This window comes from Rhododendron vialii, chromosome 7a (genome assembly GCF_030253575.1).
Source record: "Rhododendron vialii isolate Sample 1 chromosome 7a, ASM3025357v1".
Taxonomy (NCBI): domain Eukaryota; kingdom Viridiplantae; phylum Streptophyta; class Magnoliopsida; order Ericales; family Ericaceae; genus Rhododendron; species Rhododendron vialii.
The window spans coordinates 2,250,933-2,273,521 of NC_080563.1; the positions used below are offsets into that span (position 1 = coordinate 2,250,933).

A 22,589-nucleotide genomic window follows, 5' to 3' on the forward strand; every position below is an offset into this window, starting at 1 on the left:
TCTAAATCTCACTGAAGTCTGAAACACTCTCTCTGACTCTCTCTCAGTCTCTCTCTCTCCATAAATACATGCTACATACGATTGTTTCTTGCAGTTGATCGAAGAGTGATCAGTCGGTTTTCCACAATTTGAAGTCCATTCTGTTCATCATCACATATAGTAACCAAGGTTAGCCTTTCTTGAGATACCCTGCTTCTTCGTATTCGACGGTCTAGCTCCCTGTTTTTCTATTTCAATCTCAATAGGCTTTTCTTTGGTTTTCGTTTACGAGTTTTCATCTGCATGTTACTCGTCTGTTTGGTTTCCAAGAAAATGAAGGAAAATAAAGAACATTGCATATTTGATAAAAAGAGCCGGTCGGTTTTCCGAATGTCAAACCCTGAATTGGATTAATCCATTCGGTTGCTCAATTCTTGCTCCTCCCAAACTGATTGTCTGAGCCAATTTACGTGCAATGGCAAAAATCGGGACCCTGAAGTTAACGACCGCTTAAACCTCTAGGGACCCCAAGGTTTGGTGGGATTCAAACTTGCGACCTGTTGGAGTTGGGGGGCAAGTGTTTAGTTGCTTTCCCATACCCAGTTGGCCAAATCCCTTGTTTAAGTTACCCTTTGTTTGTATTCGATCTTTTTCTATTATGGGTACTTAATTAATCCTCTCAAAATATAAGCTTTTTCACTTACCAAGAAAAAAAGAAGAGAAGCTTTTGTTGTTTCCTTAATGGGTTTTCATCTGCATGCATGTCACGCATCTGTTTGGTTGCCGAGAAGATAGATGTGGGAAATGATGGAACAGCCTAATCTTGGAAACTTCGGTTTTTGGTTGCTAATCAATTACCCTAGGTCCCTAACACGACTATTTGGCTCAAACAGTGTTATTGAGTTTTTGGACAAAGTTAACTTATTTTTTCTAAATAATGACAAGTTTTTTTTTTTTTTTTTTGTTGCTAGTGATCTTTCTTCAACTTTTGGTGAAAAAATTAGGACCCAACTTAGAAAAAGTTGAGGCATAATCTCAATGAAGTTTATGTTTTGAATTATTTTTGTCTTTAGTAAATTTTTGTTAGCGTATGGTCATAATTTTGTACTTTTCAGAAGAAGAAAAGATTAGACGCAAAAATAACAAAAGTTTAGGAAATACAACATGAGACCAAAAAAAGTTTAGTCCAAACCTCACCTTAAAGAATTTTGGAGAACAAGACTATGTTTTTTTTTGTTTTTTTATTTATAATCCATGGTGTCCCTCCCATCTTACGCCAACCTGAACCCGGAACCTCTATTAATCTATGGGAGACTTCCAAGTACTTTTCACTTTCGGATTTCTATGATGACTTGAGTTGTGGAACTCATTTTCACGAAACGAGGGCCAATCATGGTTAGTATGTAGTCTCTGTCAATTATGGTTCTTCATTGCTTGTATAAGGTGGACTAGTAGTGTTGCCAACAGCTTATTGTGCCGTTATTGTATGATCGAATATTTTCTTCTTGTTCTTCATTCATCGTTTTTGGTATTATATGACAGCTATTTGGCTTCTTTTTTTCCCTGAAAGATGGTCAACTTTGGTAAAAAGTTGAAGGAAACGCAAATTCAAGAATGGCAAGGGTATGATTGATTATCTTTGTGCACTACTTTATCCGCTTAATCTCTGTAACGTGTGTGGAGTTATTTTCCATTCTCTATGTTCTCCAATTATGTTGAATTTCAATATGCGTTGGTTATTCAGATAAATCTAAATAGGTCATTTACCCCAACTTTGGGGACTTCTATTGGTTATTCAGATAAATAAAAACTTGAATTTTGGAATTTGAAATTGGTACCATTTGGATTGGAGCAGTTCTCAGGAAGTTCTAGTGATATTCATTTCCATTTCTGTCCAGTAAATATGTCATGCCATATGTTGTCAACAGTCATGCCAATTGTGCTTCACATCTTCTTCAGCGGCCATCTACAACTTATTTAATGTCTATTCTTATGATTTGAATTCTGCCAGATATTACATTAACTATAAGATGCTTAAGAAGAAAGTAAAGCAATATTCTCAACAAATTGAGGCTGGAGCTCAAGATCCTTTTTATATTCTTAAGGACTTCTCGAGGATGCTGGATAACCAGGTATTATACCTATACACCGAGATTATTCATACTTAATACCTGGATTATTAGCATCAGTATATTTCCCCGAATAAAATGCATTTTCCAATATCAAAGGCTAAAAGATTATGTCTTGCATTAGGCAACAAGGTTAATTCTATAAGAAAGTTGGGATGATTGATTTTTGATCCGCATAGCACTATTTGAATCTGCTAAGATCTCCCATCTTAGTAATTTTCTTAAATACTACTATATTTGCTGCATGATTTGACATGGCTTGATACTCTTCGTATTAATGCTGATATTCCAGTCTTTTATGTGCTAAATACAGAAAAATGATTCTTATTTTTCTCTAATACGATTTCAGATTGAAAGGATTGTCTTGTTCTTCCTGGAACAACAAGGGATACTTGCAAGCAGGTTATCCGCTCTTGGAAAACAACCTGATGCCCTTTCACAACATGCAGATCTATCTAGATTATCTGAAGTACAAGCAGCATATAGAGATGTTGGACGCAATCTTTTGAAGCTTCTCTTTTTTGTTGAAATGAATGCCATTGGGATCCGAAAGATACTGAAGAAGTTTGACAAACGTTTTGGATATAGGTTCACAAATTACTATATCAGAACTCGGGCAAATCATCCGTATTCTCAGCTGAGACAAGTGTTCAGACATGTGGTAGTGCATGCAATTCAAACTTAATACTATCTCTTACTCTAGCTTGGAAGATTTCAGAAACCTGATCAAGCCCATTGGACATTTTTATTTTGTTTTTGTAGTTTTCAGCTCTGCAAATTGTTTGACATATTATGTCTGCGTTGCTGCTATCTGCACATTTAAAATGAAGCACTATAACATGTAGGGTATTGGGGCTGTTGTAGGAGTAATATCTCACAATCTAGCTGAGCTTCAAGGTCATCACGGGAACTGTGTATCAATTTATGATCAGCCTGCTCTTCATCTACCGGTATGTACTGACATCTATTTAAATCCACCCTATTCTTGAAGGGCTTTTATTTTCTCTCTAATTTAATCTCTGCTTTCCTATACTCCACTAACTCGTCATTTTGGATTCATTTGAATTTACGAATGTACAGCAATGACTAGACATATGACTCACGAGAACAATGTCGTAGGAGCCAAAGAAGACAAATATTTTCATTCATTCCTCAAAGTCTTTTTTTGTTGTGTGGATTTGCATGTATTTGGGTAATGCATAGACATTGAGATTTTTTTTTAAAATTATTTTGTATATGGAGTCTTTACATGCATGGTTCAAGCTGCTGCTCAAACACTTATGATAGTTGACAGTGGCCCACTAAGGTAAAGCTGTTGTAAAAAAAAACTTGGCTCCAACTTTGCTTGTATTCTGTGTTTTCTTGTGACTACAATTAAACTAGCAAGCTAAAACTTGGTGAGATATTTGAAGCTGTATTTAAATCCTCGTTTCTAAGTTCTAATCATTAAGATCAATTCTGTTCTTCTATGATATCAGCTGCATTTATTCATAGGAAAGAGCTAGCAAAGCTACCTACCTTAAGAAGATCCGTAGTTTTTTTTTTCTGTTGTGCAACTGGTTTTAGTCAACTGTTAAATTCGTATAATTTTAGAATGCTTTTCTGCAATTAAGTGGACATCACAGTACTTGGCATCTTTATGTTCTTAAAAGATACTACACTTAAAAGACTACGATTCCTAGAGTAGGCTGCTCATGTTAGGTCTAAGATTATATCGACTATTTCAGTTTCTTTCATTCTTGAATTGCATGGATTTACCCAAAGAAAGATAAAGGGTTAAGATCATCATCTTTTGGAAACCGAGTACTTGACCTACTGGCTATTGCTAGATGTACATCTCACAAATGAATAAATGGGCATTGGATACTGGAAATTTTCCCTTTCCTTCATCAAACTTACTATTTGATACTGATTCTACTATTGGGGGTTTTATCATATAACGATTACCGAAACATGTTGTGCCCTGTTAACTACTGGTGTAAGAACAGAGTATTTGCATTTCTGGCAATTGCAGTTTCTCATTCTAAATATCTCTTACGATATAGTATACCAATTGATGCGCAAAACCAAAATTATCTTGTAGGAGTAATCATTTATGTGGGAATCTCATGCAAAATTATCTTGTTATTTGCAGGACCCTGTTATGGACTCCATAAAAGCATCAGTTGACCGACTAACAAACTCAACGAATTTCCTAGAATATTTGGGTAAACATGCACTTATTGTGCAAGAGGAGTTGCCAACTCCATTTGAGGATGATCATGTTCTTGATGAGAGATATCATTTTATGTCGCTTCTTTTGAACTTGGTGAACACGTTTTTGTATATGGTCAACACGTACATTGTTGTCCCAACAGCAGATGACTACTCTCTAAGTCTTGGAGCTGCTGCTAGTGTTTGTGGTGTTGTGATTGGTGCAATGGCGGTTGCACAGCTGTTTTCTTCAATATATTTTAGTGCATGGTCAAATAAATCCTACTTGAGACCTCTTGTGTTTAGCAGTGTTGTTCTTCTTGTGGGGAACACCTTATATGCCCTGGCTTATGATCTCAACTCTATATATGTTCTTCTTATTGGCCGCCTATGTTGTGGGTAAGTGATGACATTCTATTCTCCTTCTTTCAATTGTACATCTTATATTTACATTTTTGTTTTATTGGAACATTCATATGCTCAATCTTGTTGAACATTATGGTATGAAATTTATGTTCTCGCCACAGAAAAGGTAGCTTATGTTGTATGAACACTGAGGAGTTGTTCAGTTTAAATTTACATGTGAGTCTTTCTGCTGGAGAATGTTGTATCACCTGTTATTAGTACCAGAAGTATTTATTGCGGGTAAAACCTTGATATTAAAGTTATACGAAATTATATCCTTCATAATGGGTAATAAAGCAAATTATGAAGTTTCCATACTAAAAGATTGTTGAACTATAGAGTTCACGTTAGTATCATTGCTCTTTATTTTGCTTGTTCTTAAAAATATGACCCCTGTTCATTTTTTTCATGTTACAAATCACAAGGCTTTGTTATCAATTATGCAGGTTAGGTTCTGCCAGAGCTGTTAACAGGCGTTACATCACTGATTGTGTACCCCTGAAAATGCGAATGCAGGCTTCTGCAGCTTTTGTTAGTGCTAGTGCCCTTGGAATGGCATGTGGTCCAGCTCTTGCTTGCTTTCTTCAGATACGGTTTAAGCTCTTCCAAATTACATTTAATGAAGTAACTTTACCTGGATGGGTTATGGCTATGGCATGGCTTGTCTACTTAGCATGGTTATGGATTTCATTCAAAGAGCCGCCTCCTTACAAGGCTAAAGATAATACAGCATCCCAGGATGCCAAAAGTGGTATGTCAACTGGCTTGGTCATTTTGGACTATGTATGCTGCATCTCAGTCTATTAATTTTGTCCTATGATTCAGCTTGTGCATTGATGTCATCAAGCTTTGTTACCATCTTATGAGCTGCATTACAGGGCTGAACCGAGTTCCCCGAGTGCAGGAAACTAATACATGTCTCCTGAATACGAATATCTGAAGATTACCTGTCTCATTTGTATGTGTGTGCTTCAAATATGACACAAATGTATCATACCTTTTCTAGCTTATAATTCTCTGCATCTTTACTTTTACGTGGTATAATATCAAACAGATCAAACACAACGCGGACGTGTATACAAAGAACAAAGTTAAGCATCTATTAGTTTCATCTCATGGGTGAGATGCCTATAGATAAGGTTGTGAAGCAAGAGTTCATTCTGCCATTACTAAATAGATGCCCAGCCGACAGGAGTCCTGAAGCAGGTGTTTTAAAGTTTCTTGCTGCAAAATTCTGCAGTAGCGTCCACTGATCTTTCTTTTGGGTTTTTTAAAATGTAATTTTGACCTTGTGTGGCATCAATCAAATTAGTGCTTTTGTGATGGAAGTCTGTTGAATTTGGATACTATTGGCTGCAAGTTCATGTTGTCAAATCTCCTCCACTACCTAGTTCTGCTTAGTTGATAGTTTTAACTTTTAAACAACTTTCACTATTAGGACAACTAGAAGCTGGTGTTGTTGAGGACGGTGCTTCCCAACCATTGCTTGTAAGCTTGGGAGATAAGCAATGCAGTGAAGATAGAGAAGAAGAAGACTGTGATGTTAGTGAAGAAGCTCCTGAGGATACTCACAAGCCTGTCACTTCGATTGTGTCTGCATACAGATTGCTTACTCCATCTGTAAAGGTATAGGTGTAAATATTTGATTCGAGCTCATTATAGGCAATAGCTTTACTCAAGTATTATGGTCAGCTAACTCGGTCATATTTTCCAACAAAAAAAAAACTCGGTCATATTTGGGAAATAACCTTTTCACATTTATGGGAAAACAGTTTACATAACAGGACCAAGTCTATTTTGTCTTCTTTCAATACTTCATTGAGAAAGGGAAACAAGCTCTACATGTGCAATGTTTTCTCCGTGGATATATTTGATATGTCATATAATGCTAGTGATGTTCAAATGATCTTGCTTGTTACAATGTTGATCAGGTTCAGCTATTTGTATATTTCATGCTCAAGTATGCAATGGAGATTTTACTCGCGGAATCAAGTTTGATCACCACGTATTACTTTCTTTGGTCAACCACCAATGTGGCTATTTTTCTTGCGTGTCTTGGGATGACAGTCCTTCCTATTAATACCGTTGTCGGAAGCTACATGAGTAGCATATTTGAGGAAAGGTAACCTTCAAACCGTAGAGAAACTTCCAGTAGCATTATTTGTTTTCTTGCCATACAGAATATTGTCCCAAAAAAAAGAAAGAAAAGATAATAAAATGCAAACCTAAAAGCGAAAGGACTGTGTCTATTGTGCGGAAAGTGTTCCATTAGTTTAAATGGAACGTTCTTCTAGAGAATATTTTATCTGATTTGTTACACAGCCTATGGACTAGGTTGGGTTTCTATTGCGTTAGCCTATAGGCTACTATGCAGCAGAAAAATGCTATTCAAATCACACTTGGTTCTACTTCTACTAACTCCTTGGGATGCGAAAACTGGCAAAACACATTCTGTGAAATAGATTTACATGGTATTTTCTGCCATGGGTGAAATCAGGGTTATTATGTGTGAAACGGGATAGATTTGCGACTTCTTTGTGTTTTTCAATTTCATACGTCCTCTATTCCGAGCTGATGCATATCTTGGATGATATAATTGCAGGCAAGTATTACTGGCATCACAAATTATGGTTTGCTTTGGGATAGTTCTAAGCTTCCATGTAATAGGACCTTACTCTGCCCTGCAATATGTCTGCTCGGCTCTTATCACATTTGTAGCCGCTGAAGTTCTCGAAGGTAATTTATGGTTGCTTGATATCATTTATGGGAGAGTACATGAACTTGAGGAAACTGCAAAACAATAGAAAAATACAATCAAAGAGGTGAGGAGGATTCCCATCCATTGTTTCTCCCCAGACTGTCAAGGCTATTGACGTACCATGACTTCCTCGCTCTATCATCACCTATTTAATAATAAAAGCAGTGCACAGTTTCGGAAGTTACTTCAGTCCAGTGCTCATTAGGGAAAAAAAAAGAAAGAAAGAAAGGACAAGGGAACATTCATCATGAAAAAAGCAGCAGCAGTTTTCACAACAATCGTGTTTTTTTTCATGGCACTTTTCTGTTTTATAACTAGCCCTTTGTAAGCTACTAAGCTGCCTTAGGCCAAAGAGGCGACCTTTTCTCCCTACCCCCACCCTGTGATCTAATAAATTTATTGTTTTGCCCATACTAGTAAAAAGAAGTATAGAATTCTCCCCCTCTAAGACTGCATTAGGATCTTAAAACACTGTAGCTTTGTAAGGCCGAATGATAGTTTAGCCAATGATGGATTTCGCGCCTAGAATAGTTAGACAATGTTCTTGACCATTAATCCAAGTTAGTCTTTTATATTCACTCATTTTCTTCATTTCATAACACACCAAGCAATTTCCCCCTGTAAATGTTTGTCTTGCTGTTTAAGTTTTCATTTGCCTACCTATGTAGCGCGTAATTCTTTTTGCTCGACTTATCTCTCATTTCCCTCTACTCACTTTCGGCCTTTGTATTGCCCCTCTCTGGCAAAAATGCTGACTCCACCATTGCTAACCAATGCAGGTGTGAATCTATCACTCCTATCTCGAGTCATGTCATCCCGGCTTTCGCGTGGGACATACAACGGTGGGCTGCTCTCAACAGAAGCTGGGACCCTGGCTCGAGTAATTGCAGACGGGACAATAACATTGGCCGGGTACTGGGGTATGAATGGGCTCCTGAATATCACCCTACTTCCTGCCCTTTTCGTCTGTTTCTCTTCCCTTGTAGCCACCTGCTTTACCTACAATTCTCTCTATTGATTAGACTTTCTTAGCATAATCTTGCTCTGATGTAGATTCAATGGTGTACGCGAATCAAACTAGCTTCCTGAAATCGCTTATGTAATCTAATGCCGAATGATAATGTAGTGGAAATATAGTTTCCATGTGGAATTGACAATGTGAATTTATATAGATATTGTCGAACGAGGAGATCATATCAGCCTAAGTATCTGCAGCCACAGTTTATAACTGAAAGGCTGTTTGAATTGTTATTTTCAGGTTGACTGTTTTTCCCAACCATGGTTATCTTGGTAGGAACATTAGAAGCCTTTCTCAGGTGTGACAATTACCGTAGGAGGACATCCGTTAACAGATATATGTGATCAAGTTGTGGGATTACGGTTATTCAAATTTGACGTCTTCGTATGAATGATAGGCTCAATAAATGTACAAGATGAACAGTTTGAATCGTTATATTGGGATTCCGAGTGCTCATTTGCAGGTCGCCCTACTGTAGGATCTAGAGAAAGGGCTGCTAGCTAGGGGTAAGGATATGGGTATGGAAACGGATCGAATAGTGAATATGACTTACTGTATAAACCAGTCGAATAGTGAATTGTTTGAGCTTGGTTTGATAAATGACTCGACAATTGAACCAATTTCGAGTAGCTTGAATTTTTTAAGAGCTGAATGAGTCCAATTGTAACAATTCAATTTCAATTGAGCTTTAAACGATCTCAAATCGATGACCTTGATTTGCTTATCGGTCTTAGTTGTGAAGCTAATAATTGAATCATCCCGGAACCGTGTTACTTACCCATGTCTAACTCACCCCAACGCTCTAGTGCGCTCGCCTGGATTCAAATATTTGTATCTGAAAATTTTCTTGACAAAAGTTGAGATGGCTGACCAAAAAGCCTAATCCAGTAAGGATTACCACTTAATATTTTCTTTGATAATCTCCTCCAAAATCCCTTGATCCAGATATCATCCAAGAAAAATAAAAAGACAAACACAGGCCTTCCTCACGGGGGAGAGAGAGGGTTCCAATGCATGGAGATTGTCAGCCAAACAAAGCTGCAATGGCTACATGGTGAAAACAGGATGTATCACAAATTGACTACCCACTCTTTTGTATGCTCTTTCCGGAAATTATAACTAATTGCATGATAGTGTGTGAAACGTTCCCTGAAATAGCAATTGAAATGCCCGATATAACACCATTACAGTAGAGTTACCAACGGATTTCATCCCATATCACCGTTGACGACTAGTACAAAAATATCCAAGTGCAGAAATATCAAATATCACGCCGTACTTCCCCTCTCAAATTTTTCGGCTTAACATCATAAAGGATGAATTTGCAAACCAGGCGTATGTCAAAACCACAATAATCACCTAGCAATAAGCGGACTACGTCAAGAGTCATTCCCACTATCCACCGTGCAAGGTTGAAATGAATACCACCACATCCTTCTCTTCTAGCGTTGTATCAAGTTGGCCGCTTAGTTCCCAATCACAATCATTCACAAGGACTAGAACACCAGGTCTCCTGCACATGGAACATTTGACTAACCCATTAATGGAGTTTAACATTTGAGGAAATCAAGGGGAAGCAAACAAACAATCCTTTTGTGTTTGCCAAAGAGCTGCCAATTACACATAAGCTTGTTTGCTGACGTCTTTGTTTCCTAATTTCTGTTTTCATTTAAAACTGTGAAATTGGCAACCAAAATATATTGAATAACTATATTTGTTTTCCAAAAAATTTAACAGCTTTCAAAATTTTCACCTTTAGCTAACAAAAATGGTGCTTTCAATTGTTTTCAAAACAATTTTTCATTCTCTTCTCCCTCCCCACCACCACCTCTGTTTCATTCTCTTCTCCCTCCCCACCACCACCTCTGCCTGCCTGCACTGCTGGCAGCACCCCCTGGCAATCCACCCTCTCATCAGTGACCCACCCCCTCACACCGGCAACTCCTCCAGCAACCCCTTTTCCGACTGGAAACGCCCTCTCTGATGGCTACTGCCCCCAGCCACCCCCTCACTTGTTTCCAAAGGAAGTTTTTGGAACAAATGTATCCCTAACGTGTTTTTCTTCTCCACAAAATGACTGAAAACATGTTTATGAACTTTTGTAAATTGAAATCTGACAACATTACTAACATCCCACAAAAACAATGTAGCTTTGTTTTCACCTGCTAAAACTGTCAGCATCGTTGCATACTCACCCCAGTCCCCAGTGTGCTCCTGTACACCTTTGGTGTATTTTGGCTAAACCTGATTGCACTCTATGCCAGAAAAAGGCTTCAAGTATTAAGACTAATAGTCTAATAGTATCTTTTACTTACACGGAGTCTCCTTTCATGAACATTTCAGGCCTCTCCTTGATCAGATTGGTACGAACCCAAGCAAGCAAACTTTTCATGGTAAACTGTGGAGAAAATGGAACAGAAACAATGGCGTGTTGTAAGAAACATTAGAAATTAACATTCAATTCATGTTGCATCAATTACCTTATCTTCTCCATCTTGTGGCGGATCAACATTGACGTTATGGATCTTGACAGAATCACAGAGGAGTTCCAATCCACCACTTCATTCGGAATTAACAAGGCTATTAGATTCAGAGAAATCAACACGGGTAACCAAAGTAGAAAACAAGTAGGGACAAAAACACAGATAGCATAAACAACGTTCTTCTCTAGACCCTTTACTCTTGCAAGTTAATGAATTGATCAAGTCAATCAGTACGGTTTATAGATGCCTTTTTTTATGACTTGGTATCCGGCCCAGTAGACCGACTAATCAGTGACCAATCCCACCGTCCACTAGCAGGGTCCCAATTAAAGCCAAAAGCAAAGCCCATATGGACTAGCACAACACAAGAATTGATAGCATACGAGCGAGAGTCTAAGCCTAGACCCGACAGTTCAGATACTAATCTCCAAGTCCACTAAAGGAGAGGAAGACCAAACAGTAACTATTGCACGAATCAGAACACAAAACTCCCCACAACCAATTCTCCACCCACTAATAGCAAATGTACAGGACTATCTTCTCAAATGCCCTTTAACATATTTGATTGCTAGAATCTATCGAAAGCAGTCACTTCTACCTTCATTCATGGATTCATGCTAAATTTTCACCAGCCTAGTTCTACATCATTCTAAAAAAGTGGGATCAAAACATTTTCGGCCTCATCTTTGGTTATCCTACTCTCTTGTGATCCTAAAGCTTGCAGTAATTCGCCTTTCAAAAAGCCCAGAAACACAACTTTAAAACACAAAAACTCTGGACACAATTAAACACAAAAACTCCGGACACAATTGTGTCTGGCACCGTTGAATGTGCGTCAACGGTTCCGGATACAGTTGTGTTTTAGCTTCGTCAACTAGACTGATGTCGTCAAGTTAAGCTTCTAGAATAGTTTTTTCACTCTTCCATCTTTCTTTCTTTTGGTAAGCTAACTCTTCTATTTTAGTTGAATTAACCCTAACCCTAAAAATAGTCTTCAGTCCATTCAACTTAAGTTTTACTTCCACTGACAACAATTTCTTGAGTTGCGGCAAACAGCAGATGAAAGAACAAGTAAAGGGTAAGGCGGAAAGGTTATCAAACAACAGCAGGAGAAAAAGAAAAAAACAACCCATGGTTTTAATTGATTTGGGCTATTTGTTAAGAGCTTGGAAATCAAACAAAAGAAGATTAGCATACATGAGAAAGGCAAAGCATGTAGTACGAGTAAACACATGGATTTGGAAAAGAAATTACCCGAATTCAAGGGTCAATTGCATATCCACTGATCTAAGGGAATTCGTGGAGATAATTTTCGAACCCTAGAGAGAGAGAGAGAGAACTTTGGAAAAATATAACAGCAGAGAACGGTAATTGATTTTTGGGTGTTTTGGCTAAACAAGACGGACTTGGGGGGCTCTGCTGCCTTTAAGGGGCAGTAGCCCCTACCCACACCTCAACACTGCGTCGTTTTGAGGCCACTGATGGTCCCCATTTTTGCTCACCTTTGTTCTGTTTGGTACTCTATATATAGGGCAACTGCTGCAAGTTCAATTGTGAAAAAACAGGACCTGGAGACCCTGCCAAGCACCCCTGCTTGGCAGGGGTGCCGAGCACATTTCGGCCGTCCAAAAGTGTTTTAGACAGTCCAGATGTAAAGGTATCGAACGGATTTAAAAAAAAGGAAAAGGAAAAAGATGTTTTGTTCCGGACCGTTGATTCCAAAATGAACGGCCAGATTGGCCGCTCGGCACCCGCTTGGCAGGGGTGCCGCTCGGCAGGGTCCCTGGGTCCGAAAAAACGCCATTAAAACCGTGAAAAGGGGAGAGTAGATATTATAGCAATTCTTTTTTATATTATTTTTCACTTCTTCCACCTAATTTCTCTTATATTATTTAATAGTCTCAAAAAAGTAAGTATTTCAATTTTCAATCCGTTTGAATCGGTGCGAAAATCTTATTTTTCTCATCATTTTATCGTAAAGAGTAGTAATTATTTTTTAACTCTAAAGCTTTCCTGTTAAAATCCTATGGTAACTGTAGAACCAAACAAAGTTAAAAGATTTAGATACTAAAATGAAAGCGTTATAATAAATAATTAATTACGATTCTTTAGGATAAAATGATCAGGAAAATAAGATCTTCGTATCAGTTCAAACGGATTGAAAATTAGAACACTTTAATCTTTTGACTATTTTTTTAATATATAAACTCTTTGGGATCCGGATGTTAAATGCATACTATTTCCGAAACATGCCATAAAAAATTTGGCCAAACAATGTAAGTTATTTACGAAGATACCATTGGTTTGTATGTGAAGGGTGGAGAAATCAGAACCATTGAATTTGTTTGTATGGGTAGATAAATTTTGTATTAGTGAGAAATCTGAACAATTGAGAAAAAATATTCTTAAACACCCTTGTGTTTTATTAGATAGATACCCTTTTCACGGTTCTAATGGCGTTTTTTCACATTTTTTTTTTGACTAAACCCGATCATCCCAATATTATTAACAAACCCAACCCAAATAAACATAGTACAATAAGAAGGAACACAGTACAATTAGAGGCGCTTTTTCACATTTGGAATTGCAGCAATTGCCCTATTTATAGAGTATACCAAACAGGACAAAGGAGAGCAAAAGGGCGAGACCATCAGTGACCTCAAAACGACGCAGTTTTGAGGTATGTGTAGGGGCTACTGCCCCTTGAAGGAAGCAGAGCCCCCAAGTCCTTACTTCACTTAAATTTTTTCTTTACTAATTAATTTTTTTAGCAATTGTAAGTTTTATGTGAAATTTTTAGGAATTATTTATTTGTCTCGACGAAAGTGATTGAAAAAACAATTTTTTCATTCAAACTCATTTTTTTTTAATAAAACCGAAAATTTTGACTTTTTTGATGATTTTTGTTTTTATTCAAAAAAATGTTAAATTTAGACAATAATGTTTTGTTCTTCCAATGGGGATTGATTTTGGTACTTCTCAAATTGATAACCGCACTCCCAGAGGAGTGCCAAAAGTCCATTTGAGAGTGCGATTATCAATTTAGAGAATGTCAAAATCAATTCCATTTTCTGATTCTCTTGTTGAGATAAACCAATAACTCAAAAAAAATTGACGTAAAATTAGCAACTGCAAAAAAAAATTGAATAAAAAAAAATCAAGCAACTTATTTACCCAAAACACTTTAATAATTTTACATGAATAAAATAAAAAATACGAATATACACTAAGGAGGTGCAATGTGATTTTAGAGAACGAAGGGGTATGAAATACAGTTCGACTGAAATCTATCAGTGGCACCGCAATTTGTCCTTAACTAAGGCTCCGTTTCATTTTCTTGGAAAACGAACTTCTTGAAAAAGAAAGTAATTTTAAATTCAAAAATTATGTATTTACGCAAATAATTTTTCTACCATTATAGATCTTACTTGATAGATTTCATTGAAATCTTTTAAACGGTGTAAAAAAAATTAAAAAATTATTTTTTATTTTCATTATATTGGAGTTTGAAGAAACGGCACCTACCCTCGTTGTATCTTCAACTTGCGACTACAACTTGCGACAAAAAATGCGAGGCTTTTTGACAAGATCCAATGTAGCCTAACCCATAATTATAAACGTAAAAGCTTAATTTTAGCTCCCGACGAGATACTAATTCTTATTAGATTAGTATGATTTTTACTATGGTTTGTATTATTAACGATTTCTGCAATACTAACGATTTAGATCTTTGAAATAAACTTAATTTAAGTCCATAATTCACCTTAATGGAGGAAGAACTCGTGTGAAAAGACTTCTCATTGTGAAATGGCGAGGTATTAATTGTCCTGAACTCGTGCTATCGGAAAGCGACTTTACTCTGGCGAGGGGTGCTGCAACCACACCGAACATCACACGCCCAAATACACGCCCTCTCATAAAATACAAGGTCCCACACACTGCATTCGTTACTCTGGCATACATAAAAGCCTCCCTTGCCCATCGGTCAGAGGAACAACCTATGTATCTCACTACTCTACAAATTACACATCATCTCTTCCCTGCCCACCCTGATAATTTTCCTTTTCAGTTCCAAGTTCCAACCATATCGAAAGAATCAGTCTTTATTGTTCGTAATAATCACCTGTACATTTCTTCTATGTTCCAAACCCATAGATTTACCGAAAAGGGTTCAGCTTTTTCCCCTGTTTCCTCAACTGGGTCTAATCCAGAAATACCCAAAACTGATTTTTGAGTTGAGCTGGTGGTGAGACGGAGTCAGAGAGGAGGAACTTAGGGTTTCTTTTCTTTTGGGTATCTCTGTTGTGATTTTAAACACAGGTTTGTAGCTATGGAGGCTTATAAGACATGGGTTCGGAGGAACAAAGATTATGTCCATTCCTTGGAGTCTCTGGCTAATGTAAGCCCTCTTTACTTTAATTTGTTTCTTTCATTACCTATCGAGCAAGAATTTTTTTGTTGGCTTCCAAAGTAATTTGTCTGTTGAAGGGATAGTTGAATTCTGTTGTTTTATGGGTGGGACTTGATTTTTCTTGCTCTTAGCTTTTGTGGTAGCTCATGAGTAGTCGTTGTGCGGAGAGCAGATGCGTATTACCTGGATTATACAATTTCTTTCCTCAAAGGCACTTCTTCATTTTTCTTGGCAAAAGTTAGCATTGTTAGTTGTAGTTACTGTTAGTGAGGTGTGAACTCCTATCAAATGCATGAGGGAACATGGTGCCTACCACCCACTTGCTTCCTCAATGGCACTTCTACCAAAAAAAAGTAGCTTATCATCTATGAAGCACAGATACGGATACGGATACGACACGATACGGATACGGCAATACGTCAAAACCTAAAAAAATAGGATACGGATACTTCAGGGATACGACTGTATAAATTATACATTTTTATAATTGTTAGTCTCCTAGGCATAAAAGTGAAGTCATAAGAAATAAAAGAGTAGTTGAATTGCTAATACCAAGCATGAAGTACATGTCAATCTCAAAAGAGTAGGAACTTATCATCCAAAAGATTAGAATTTTGTAAAAAAGAAAAAAAAATACAGGTTAGTAGGCAATAGACTAATCGGTATGCATATAATATACTTCATATATATACACATATATCTATGTACCAGTGTATGTATTAGATATAATTTATTATATAATGTAAACAATAGAAACCCACACCAGTAAAACAGAGAGAGAACCTTTGATAAGCGATCTAGGGAAGGAAAATATCGACCGGTTCATGGAATGATCACTCGATGTGCATAATTTCCTAAGTTTTATATTTTTAGTGATGCTATTATTACAATTTTTTCCTTTTAATTTGTACTTGATTCTTTAAAAAAATTCATTTTAACCCCTGCCGTATCCTAAACGTATCCTGCCGTATCCCCCACGTATCCCTCGCGTATCCGAAACGTATCCGAAATAAAAAATATTTAATTTAAATGCAGGATACTTATTTGCCGTATCCGATACGTATCGGGCGCGTATCCGTATCCCTCGCGTATCCGATACTCGTACGTGACTAGTTTCGGAGTATCCGTGCTTCATAGCTTATCATTGAATAGTACAACTATAAGATAGAACTGGATGGGGATATTCTTTTTTTTTATTGGTGAAAGTTAGTACTGTTAAGGATCCTGATATTCCTTAGTAGCAGGATCCTTCTGAAATGGGTGTGCTCCTTCTAAAATGGGTGTGCTCCCAAGACGAGAACTCGAATCGGTGCTCCCAAGATAGGAGCTTGACGGGAGCTCTCTCTTAACTAAGATGGGAGCTTATTGGCCATTAAGGCAGTTATTCTCTTACTTTTAAGGGAGTAATGCCATTGTGGAAATAAGAATATGAAAATCATATCAATCAAGAAGTTTTGCAAATTGGAAATGTCTAACTTCCATTAATTAGCCTTTAAGATTGGGAAAAATCTCAACTTTTCCTTGCAATGGTTAAGTATTTAAAGATATTTTATATATGTATTTATATTTATATATAATCTATATACGCTCCCAACCTTAGGAGCTTCTAGGTGCTTCCGCTCCCCCGGCCCCCGCTTCGTGCTACTAAGTGATATTCTGCTTCTGTGATCTCTCACATTTGGAAAAATTTGCTCCATTTACCTTGTAATATTTGGATCATCTGATTTATGAAGGATATATGATATATATCTGTATATGAGTCTATTTATCCATTACAGCTCTTAATTATTTGGACTATTGCTTATGTTTTGAAGATGCGTGTACATAATACTCCGTATTAGGTAGCTTGCTATTGAACAGTCATGAAAACAAACTTGAACTGGATATGGATTTGGAACTAAGGTGATCTCACGATTGGTTTTAAATATCTATTTCAGGGTTGTTACATTGAATTTGTTGCATATTTACTTTGGATATTTGGTTTAATTGTTTTTCTTGGAACAAGAGAAAGAGGAAAGGAGTTGGCATATGTATTTTCGCCATTGTACGAATTTTAATTTTAATCATGCAAGCCCATCAAGCACTTAGGTAGCTTATGGATGAAGAGTACGAAATAAATTGAATAGGATACATCTTTGACTTTAACTAATGTTGCGTGAGAGCCCATCTTGGCATACAAGTCCCACATGTAAGATGTGGGAAAATGAATCTGATATATAACGTATTGTCACAAGCAACTATATAACCTGAAGTTAATCTTTTGAGCCACGTGGTTAGGCTATAAAGGCTAGCAAGTCAACTGACGCGGGTCATTAGATGTTGTAACACATTCGGTACTGAAAGTTAACCTTCAGGCCTGTTGGGTTGAGTTTGTTGCTTGTTTTTGTTTGGATTTTTGTTATTGGGCCTTTCTTATGTTTGACATGGTACAAGTGCATGTCAGTGCAAATGTAAGAGAAGAATTGAGTATGAACCTTTTTAATTCGTCATTTCTTGTTTATTTGGATGTTAGAGAGCTTGTTTTGCATGTCTACATCATTTATTGAGGCTCTATTTTGACATCCGAAAATGAATTGATAATTTGACTTGTCTTATCTTAAATGTGTTTCTAATATGGATTTTGGACATTATTCTTCAGGGAATGACATGGCTTCTTCCAGAACGATTTTCTGAATCAGAAATAGGACCAGAAGCAGGTTTTGTGAAACTTTGGTAACATTGGGCTTCTTCTTGTTAGCTTAGAAACTGATCCCGTAGAGGGGTTTGTTTGTTTTTTTGAAGAAAAGATTTGTCATCTGAATTGAAAAGTTGGCTAAATTGTTCTCTCTCTCTCTTTTATGGTTGGTTAGATCATTAACCACCATCTCATCTAAAAGCTTAAGTTGTTCAAAAGAGTGACAACTTTTCTTTTTGTATCCTTAACATTGGGGGATTTCTTGATACATTGTCAATTGCTTGGGCTTCCTTGGGCAAAATGCCCAGAAGTGGGATGGGAAATTTGAGAACGTCCACAGAAAATAATGCCACATGTTAGGTTTGTACACAGGCCATGGGCAGATGTCACCCAAATCGAATAATGGCATCTTTTGTGCCTTTTATGATTCTTATTAAGTTTACCTCTTCATTTGTTTTCTCCATTTTGGTGGATTGCAAATGCACCTAATAAGAAGTGATTATTTGAAATTTTACATTTCTTTTGACCTCATTTTCTTGTTAACCAACGTTTTTATATTCTTGTTTCTCCTCTATCCTCTGTCTTGCCGGTGTAGGATTGATGGTTTTATTGTTTGTACAAAATTCTGCTGCAGTAACTGCAATTTTGGGCATGCTCACCGCTGTTAACGAACATATAATCAGTACAACTCCAACCCAGATACATACAGGTTCAGAGCCCCCTTCCTTCCCTTACTCCTTGTGCATTACTTTGCTAAAAGATTTGGAAACATTGGTCGAAGTAGCTGCACAACATTTCTTTGGTGAGGATAAAAAGTGGAATTTTATTGCTGCTACAGAGGCTACCAAGTAAGTGTAGTATCACCATTAGGTACTTTCACTTTTCTGGATGTTGCTATTTTGTTAATTTGGCTAATATGTGGTTATTAATTAATTACAGGGCGTTAGTTAGGCTAGCTTTGTTTCGGAACAGTGGATACAAGATGCTTTTACATGGAGGAGAGATACCTAATGTTGAAAAGAGTTCAGAGGCTTTAGATCCTCAACATAGATTTGGTCATTTGTGTAAGCCCAAAGCGCATCAAGGGCCTGGTAATTTAAATAATTATCATGAGAAGAATCCCTGGAATCTTGAAGGAAGAGCACTGTCTGCCTTAAGCAGGTTCGGAGAAAAAGCTAAGATGGTTTCAGAGCCAACATGGTTGCAGAGAGTTCAACACCAACATGCAATCATGGAGCCTCCACGTAATTATTTCTTTCACGTCTCATTGCTTATTTGAGAATCTAAGTAATCTTTGGTTATGAGTTTGATTTGCTAAAATTTTGTATGTTGTCATTACAGTTACGGTGGTTCAGAGACCCACCCTTTCCAGTATCTTGGCCGAGAAAGGTCTTTGTGGGGCTTTATTTGTGATGGGGGAGGTGATGTTCATTACAAGACCACTTATTTATGTCCTATTGATAAGGAAGTATGGGATTCGGTCATGGTTTCCTTGGTGTATTTCCCTGGCTATTGACGTTACTGGAATGGGCATCCTTTCGTCTGTTACAATGTCAAGGCATGGAAGGAAAGATCAACAGCTTCATCTCTCTGACCAAGAAAAGGATGAGGTTAGGGTTCTTGAAATGTATCGCATGTTAAGAATTTTGATGCATCTCTCACTGTGCAGAGTTTAATGGCAATTTTATCTTCCTAGTGCCTTTTCTCTCTTGGTTATTTCCTCGTCACTCTATATTTGGTGTTTATCTGTTAGTTTTGGTAGGTTGAATTTAAGTAGGAATGGGTCTAATCGTGGAGCCCTAGAACTCAATATGACATGCATGAATTTGGTTGTTCTTTGCAAATTGAGATTCAGATACGATATTTTCAGAACATTTGCGTGGCGAATTTTTTATTTTTTGAAACGTTCCCCATATTTTTGAATTGGCTAGTATTGTATTTTTATTTTTTTATTTTTTCATTTTCTCAAAGTTTTGGTGGGTTAGAAGAAAGACAAAAATGGAAATGAACCCTGTTTCGACTTATTTTAGCCATTTGTAGTAGTCTTTGATTCAATAAACAGGGAAACAAATTGAAGTTCCTTGCTTTCTCTTTCTTGTAGAGAGGTTGTGAAGGCTTATGCTTTCACTAAACACTTGTACTGTGGTGATCATGTATTGAGTACCATATATGGGTACCATGTGATGTGTCACAAATGTATTGGTTGAATGTCCTCATTTGTCATGAAGCACATTCTACCAATGCAATAATGACACATCATATGGTACCCAAAACATGGTCACCAAATGTGGTCACCATTGCATTGCTCTTTACTTGATCTACTTGAATTTTATGTTAGAAGCCAAGTCAAATTCTCCAAAGCACCTCTAGTTTAACCGTACTCAATACTACTGCGGTACCACACAATGAATTGTTTCACCCTCCACAGTATCTAAAAAAAGGGCAAACCCAGTGCACGAGGCTCTCGCCATTGTGGGGTCTGGAGAAGGGTTGATGCACGCAGTCTTACCCCTTGCAAGCAGAGAGGCTGTTTCCGCGACTCAAACCCGTGACCTTCAGGTCACAATGGCGTAACTTTACCGTTGTGTCAGGCCCGCCCTTCAACTCCCGCAATAGGAGTGCAACCTTATTGAGATTTTAGTAAGTTATACAGAAGTGGACACCCCCATGGCCTTTTTAGAAGAGATTTAGCTTCTCCCAACGAATGACTGACATCCAATTCTTCCTTTTCTGACGGTATAAAAAAGGTGATGTTCTTGACTGTAAAATAGACCGACTGCATAAAAATGTCCTTAGAGTGCTTCAGTTCGAGTTTGGCTTGGGAACAAGTTTCTGTTTTCCAGTCCATTACTTGATCGATTGACTTGATGCTACTATGTTGATACAGTTGAGAAGGCGGAAGCTGTTGTGGGCACTTTACCTCATGAGAGACCCATTCTTTGACAAGTATACACGGTAGTTATGCGTTTTTTAAGGAACTCGGTTGAATCCTCATTTGGAGAGAGAGGGAGAGAGCACGTACACTGATGAATGTTAAATGTTTCAGGAAAAAACTTGAAAGCACGGAGAGATTACTAGAACCTGTTCCTATTATTGGGATTCTTACAGGTAGGTTTAACACTTCGTTTAGAAATTCAGTGTTGTGTAGCTTGTGCCACTTTTGTCATGTTTCCTTTAGTTGTACTCCAGTTAATTCTGACTTTGATTTGTTTGTCTATTTACTATCTCTAAATCTGCAGCAAAAGTTATGGAGCTCATCACAGGAGCTCAAACACGGTACACTTACATGTCCGGCTCATGATAGCGAAATATGTTCTTCACCTTTCCAAGTGAAGTATTTCCCAGCGGTAAAAGCTTTATCTGGATTCATTATGTGATTATAACATGTCATTGGTGTATGTATCAAATTTTGTCTGGAATCCATAGTAAAATTGAAGTCTACTCAATATCAGTGTTCTAAACGTGTACACTGGCATAGTGGCATAGAAATGCATCGCCATTATAAAACCTCTCTCTCTCTCTCTCTTGATACATTTTGGCTGGCTCTAGATATATAAATGTGCATACGTCTCCATTCACGCCGTGTCTTGTCTTCTATTGAAGCTAAATGTGCATACGTCCCCATTCACGCCGTGTCTTGTCTTCTATTGAAGCTAAGAGAATGGGTTTTGGCGTATGGATAGAATATGTGGCTTTAGTCTTGATTCTACTGTACGGTTTTAGTGGTGTGGCAAACTTATAAACACATTGTAACTGCGATGCCATCGAAAATGGTTTTTGATAATTTTTCTTTTGGGCAAGTCCAAATCGAGTTGTTTATGAGTCATTCATTACTTTTGTTGCAGAATTGAAGAAAAGGGACACAGAGATCCGAAAGCAAAATCGTGCAGAATATTGGAGCTTTTGTAAAAGCTGGATAGACTCCACTTCCGCAGCCAGTTTTTTCCTGCCCCTGCATGCTTGATGCTTTTGTTATTGTTTTTTTTTAATGTATTTGCTGTAAACAGCATGAATAATCAATACCAGTGAGTTCTTGTTACCTGCGACGTAAAATGTTGTGTAGTGATGGTAAGGTTTTTGTTTCGGGACCGGTGTGTTCTTTGTACTAGTTTGTTTACGGTTATGAATATATTTCTCTTTCCTCTGAAAAACACTCGACAACACCGGTCTCGGATCTGGTTCTGGTTCGAGTCATCTTGTTGGAAGATGCAGCATTCTCTATTCCCCATTGTTAGAAGAAAGGGTAAAATGTGTCGATGGTCGCTACCCTATGGAAAAAATAGAAGTTTTTGTTTGGTAATGTATCAATTTCTGTATCGATTGCTTGTCACTATGCGGATCAAAAAAAAAAGATTGCTTGTCACTAGAGGAACATAAAGAGCCAAAATTTCAAAAAAAAATTGTGTTTGCTATTTTAATCTTAATTTCTTTAATTGAAAAAAATTTGAAAAGTTGAATGTTTCAATAAAATTTAGGAATCAGCTCCTCTTCATGGAGACCATCCAGTTGGCATGTTTCTGGGGCTTTTCTAGGTCTATT

The 22,589-nt window shown here is 37.4% G+C and overlaps 3 protein-coding genes across 6 annotated transcripts; 2 read left to right on the plus strand and 1 right to left on the minus strand.

The window, feature by feature from the left end:
• Nucleotides 1-8,666, plus strand: LOC131333935 (SPX domain-containing membrane protein At4g22990-like). Of its 3 annotated transcripts, XM_058368767.1 has the most exons (11): nt 6-168; nt 1,522-1,602; nt 1,991-2,111; nt 2,458-2,769; nt 2,954-3,058; nt 4,243-4,700; nt 5,153-5,457; nt 6,145-6,332; nt 6,638-6,828; nt 7,309-7,442; nt 8,244-8,666. In XM_058368767.1, the coding sequence occupies exons 2-11, from the start codon at nt 1,550-1,552 to the stop codon at nt 8,480-8,482; spliced, it is 2,106 nt and encodes a 701-aa protein (XP_058224750.1). In that variant the 5' UTR covers nt 6-168; nt 1,522-1,549; the 3' UTR covers nt 8,483-8,666. The 3 variants fall into 3 exon arrangements, with proteins under 3 accessions (XP_058224752.1, XP_058224750.1, XP_058224751.1); XM_058368769.1 differs by lacking the exon at nt 7,309-7,442 and having other exon boundaries at nt 1-168; XM_058368768.1 differs by lacking the exon at nt 1,522-1,602.
• A 952-nt stretch (nt 8,667-9,618) lies between these two features.
• On the minus strand, nt 9,619-12,361 carry LOC131333945 (ubiquitin-related modifier 1 homolog 1). Its single transcript, XM_058368791.1, has 4 exons — nt 12,220-12,361; nt 10,963-11,041; nt 10,798-10,880; nt 9,619-9,995 (listed from the first exon to the last, which is right to left on the minus strand). The coding sequence occupies exons 1-4, from the start codon at nt 12,240-12,242 to the stop codon at nt 9,878-9,880; spliced, it is 303 nt and encodes a 100-aa protein (XP_058224774.1). The 5' UTR covers nt 12,243-12,361; the 3' UTR covers nt 9,619-9,877.
• A 2,594-nt stretch (nt 12,362-14,955) lies between these two features.
• Nucleotides 14,956-22,201, plus strand: LOC131333579 (peroxisome biogenesis protein 16). Of its 2 annotated transcripts, none has more exons than XM_058368166.1 (9): nt 14,956-15,364; nt 18,015-18,072; nt 18,685-18,898; nt 18,990-19,294; nt 19,392-19,660; nt 20,938-21,005; nt 21,097-21,158; nt 21,290-21,397; nt 21,896-22,201. In XM_058368166.1, exons 1-8 carry the CDS (start codon nt 15,296-15,298, stop codon nt 21,349-21,351), a joined length of 1,107 nt encoding a protein of 368 aa, XP_058224149.1. In that variant the 5' UTR covers nt 14,956-15,295; the 3' UTR covers nt 21,352-21,397; nt 21,896-22,201. The 2 variants fall into 2 exon arrangements, with proteins under 2 accessions (XP_058224149.1, XP_058224150.1); XM_058368167.1 differs by having other exon boundaries at nt 15,298-15,364; nt 18,015-18,088.
• Nucleotides 22,202-22,589: the final 388 nt, after the last annotated feature.